The sequence below is a fragment of the Chinchilla lanigera genome, unplaced genomic scaffold, assembly GCF_000276665.1.
Source record: "Chinchilla lanigera isolate Chin_1 unplaced genomic scaffold, ChiLan1.0 scaffold00182, whole genome shotgun sequence".
NCBI lineage: Eukaryota > Metazoa > Chordata > Mammalia > Rodentia > Chinchillidae > Chinchilla > Chinchilla lanigera.
The window spans coordinates 450821-454478 of record NW_004955583.1 but is presented as its reverse complement, the minus strand read 5'-3'; the positions used below and the strand labels follow the sequence as shown (position 1 = coordinate 454478).

Genomic DNA, 3658 nt, shown 5'->3' with positions numbered 1-3658 from the left:
GCCCCCGAGAGCAGCAGCAGGAGGGTTCGGGGCGCCATCACCCCCATCCTCGGGAATTGCGGACTCTGAGCTCTGGTGCTCTGTGCGGACTTTATAACCCGAGCCGTGGCGACGCTGATTGGTTGCGCTGGGAGCCCGCAGGCAATGGGATTGAGAAGCGCGGCAGCGTCACCAGTGTCCAGGCAGAAGGACCCGACACAGGTTGGCGGAGGGAGAAGTGAAACCGCAGGGTGTCGGAGCTGGGCCAGGCTGTTTCCGGAGCCGGGCGCAGCCCTGGGCTCAGCCCCGCGTAGCCGCGCCCCGGGACGAGGATTCGCCCACCCGTGTGCGCAGGTGGCAGGTGCCCTAGGAGTTGAAGATTTCTGCAATAAATTTAAGTGCAAACAATTGTATGTAGCTGATGGTATCTTTCAGAGTCCATATTTAGTGTACTTAGTTTTTATTACGTTATGCAAAAAAGCCTCATGGAGACCCATGGAGTCCAGTGTATCCATGTGATCTTCACAGGAAACCTGGTTTCCTATGTGGTGATGAGACACATCTCCAAAACATGCCAAGCCCGAGAAAGGGGAAGGTGTATTTTAGTAATTAGAGAATACAGATGACCCCAACCATGATCTGTCACCAAAGGTCATAAAATATCAAAAACGCCGATCACTTGAGCTAATTACTGTATTTCTGTGTCCCTCTTGGCATTTTCGGTTTCTAAACCCGGTAAATTCGAGGAGACCCACAGCTCTGCACTTAACTGCAGGGCAAACATTTACTGAAGACAACACACATGGAACACCATGCAAGTCCTGCAGACACTTTGTAAATTATCAGCGAAGGTGTTAGGCCTTAGAACTTCACCTGAGAACTGTCCGGGACGTGCAGACTTGTCGTCCTCTGAGGTGTGGGCATGACTGCATCCGTGCGTGTGGCCTGTTCCCACCTCCCAGGACGCTGTGATGAGGAGGAGGCGGCCAGCCTTGGCGCTGAGGAGCCCTCAGGGCGGTGTGGCTTCCTGTGCACAGCACACTGACGGGCAGCCTCCAGGGCCTCTGCTGTGCAGATGACCCGGACACTGGGGTAAAATGAAGAGCAAAGCGGGGTCCCTGCCAGAGGACACTTCCATGTTGTTTCTTCTTTCACTAGTTAAAGTGTTTAATCAATTCTCGTAAGATGAGCGTCTCCATAACCCCCATCCTGATCCACAGAACTTTTCTAGATGCCCTCAAAGCCCCTGTGTGTCCTGTGCTAATTAGCGCTCTGGCTGGGACGCTGCCACCCGGGTGAGAGCCGAGGCCGCGTGTGCTCGCCGGGGCTGCGGCTGGTGTCTCCGCGAGAGCAGGGGCGCTTGGGGTGCTCGGGGTGGGGGACCCACGCTCCTGCGTGCTGGCGCCGCCTGCCCCGCTCTGCGCTCCCGCTGCCGGAAGGTGCGCGGCGCCGAGCTCCTGCAGGGAGCGGTGAAGCGAGCCGGTGCGGCGCGGGAGGAGGTGGTGCTAGCGGGGTGCAGCACTGCCCGCGGCAGAAGCAGCTGGCCTCGCCCCACCCGCCTGGGCGCTTGGCGAGCAGTGCGGGGGAAGGACTGTGATTGCTGAGGAACCGATTGCTGGTGGTCGGCTTAGGGTCCCCAGCCGTAACGAGTGCGCGGGGTGCGGGGTGTGGTACGCTCGCCCGAGGGTGGTTCCCATCCGCTGAGAGGCAGAAATGGAAAGGGATGATGAATTTCCCGTGTTGGTCCCAGTTACGTGCTCGGTTTTAATAAAAGGCGACTGAGAGGAGCCATGGGGCGGCAGTCCCAGGTGCTGTGGGCCTCCTGATCCCAGACTTCTAGCTCTCTTGTTTCTCTTCTACGGTCCTTTATTCGTCGGCGGGCACCTCATTCTCGGGACCCGTCACCACAGTTAATACCAACATATGGCGCCTGAACAGGGACTTGAGTATAGAAGTAAGTCTGGGAGACTAGAGCATGAAAATAAGTCTTCTAGACTAGAGCATGAAAATAAGTCTTCCAGACTGGCACAGGGAATTAAGGAAGTTAAGTCAGTGCTCGACGGACCGGAGGAGAGTCGCCGGGCAGGTAAGCCCAGTCTCCGGGATTGTTCATCAGGGTTATGGGAAGTTTTCTGTTTCAGAAAAAAGATGAAACAAAACAAGACATTTTACAGGAGATAGGAAATGAGGATCTGGCACAACCCTCAGCCCCCAGATATGATCCTTTGGTCTCTCAGGCGTATCCGGTGCAGCTCTCAGCCCCCATATATGATAGGTTTAACCCTGTTAGAGACCCCCTTCAGTTAACTCTTCAAAGACCGTTACCTATGAGTACGGTAAATACCTACAGTGCAGCAGCATTGAAGGAAGTGAGCAAATTTAGCGTGTCCTTTTAGAGGGAGGGGTTGGAATTGTGTATGTGTTGTGATTCTGTTTAAAAATTGTGCAGTGTTAAACCTTTCATACTTGGAGCCAGAAACTCTTGCATAAAACAAGATCAGAGGACCAAGACATAAAGATTTAGGATCAAGCCGGGCGTGGTGACGCACGCCTATAATCCCAGCACTCGGGATGCAGAGGCAGGAGGATAGTTGCACGTTCCAGACCAGCCTGGGCTACAGAGGTAGCTCAAGGTCAGCCTCAACTGCATAGCGAGACCCTGTCTCTAAAAGACAAAAAAAAAGGACCAGACTTGCTAATTATTATAGACCTGTTTGTTTCCTGTTTTTAGTGTACCCTGGCTTTTTGTTCACTCTTTCTTAGTGGCCAACAAGTGGAAGATTACAACACTTACAGACAAAAACAGCATTAATTTTGTTCTTGCTCATTTGCCCTTTGGCCAGCAGAGACTTTGGCAGCTGGGTTCCTTACACAGTTGAGGAGTACCTCGACTTCAGGGGGAGGTAGTTTAGGCAGTGGAAGCAGAATAATGCTGGTGAGGTTTGTTTCCTTTTTTTTTTTTTGTCTTTTTGAGACAGGGTCTCGCTATGCAGTTCAGGCTGGCCTGGAGCTCCCTTTGTAGCCCAGGCTGGTCTCGAACTCGCAACGATCCTCCTGCCTCAGCCTCCCAAGTGCTGGGATTACAGGTGTGTGCCACCACGCCCGGCCCTATAAGATTATTTATAATAATCACCCAAAGAATCTTATACAAGAGAGTGCAGGAAATCTGTCCACACACTTAGGACTAAAGAATCTAGCTGAGGGCCTGGATCCCATGGAAATGTCCCAGCTGAAGTACAGCTGAAGACCCAGCACTCGTAACAGTGCCTCCTACGAGTCCAACTGGAGGCCTAGAATCCATGAGAATATCTCATGCGGGCCTTTTTTATGGATTTGTGCTGGGAAGGCCCAATGATCAGTGGTGGAATCTGGAAGGACTGCCAGCAGGATGGAGGCTCTGTGCCAGCAGGGTGAGGGATCTGCACTGGAGCCAGGAAATAACGCGTAGTAAGAACCAGCTCCCCTGAAAGGTACCACAGCCATCCTCAGGCACAGTGAGGTCCCGAGCTCCTCCAACGGTAAAGACAGCTGAGCTCCCACCAGGAACGCCAACGCAGCACGCTTCTCCAGGACACTGAGCAGTGCACCATCTTGCTCTCTGGATCCAGGAAGTGATGTTCAAAGTGAGGACCAGAGCTCCCCCAAAGTGAACCGAAGTCATTCTCAGTGCCAATGAGGT

General features: G+C 53.3%; 1 protein-coding gene across 1 annotated transcript; it reads left to right on the top strand.

Annotated features, from left to right (window-relative positions):
* Window positions 1-1254: 1254 nt before the first annotated feature.
* LOC106147565 (uncharacterized protein C10orf95-like) lies at window positions 1255-1441 on the top strand (the record flags this gene model as incomplete). The annotated part of the gene is given in 1 exon segment (XM_013509794.1): window positions 1255-1441. A coding segment is annotated over 1 exon segment (187 nt), but the record flags the coding sequence as incomplete, so codon positions are not given.
* Window positions 1442-3658: the final 2217 nt, after the last annotated feature.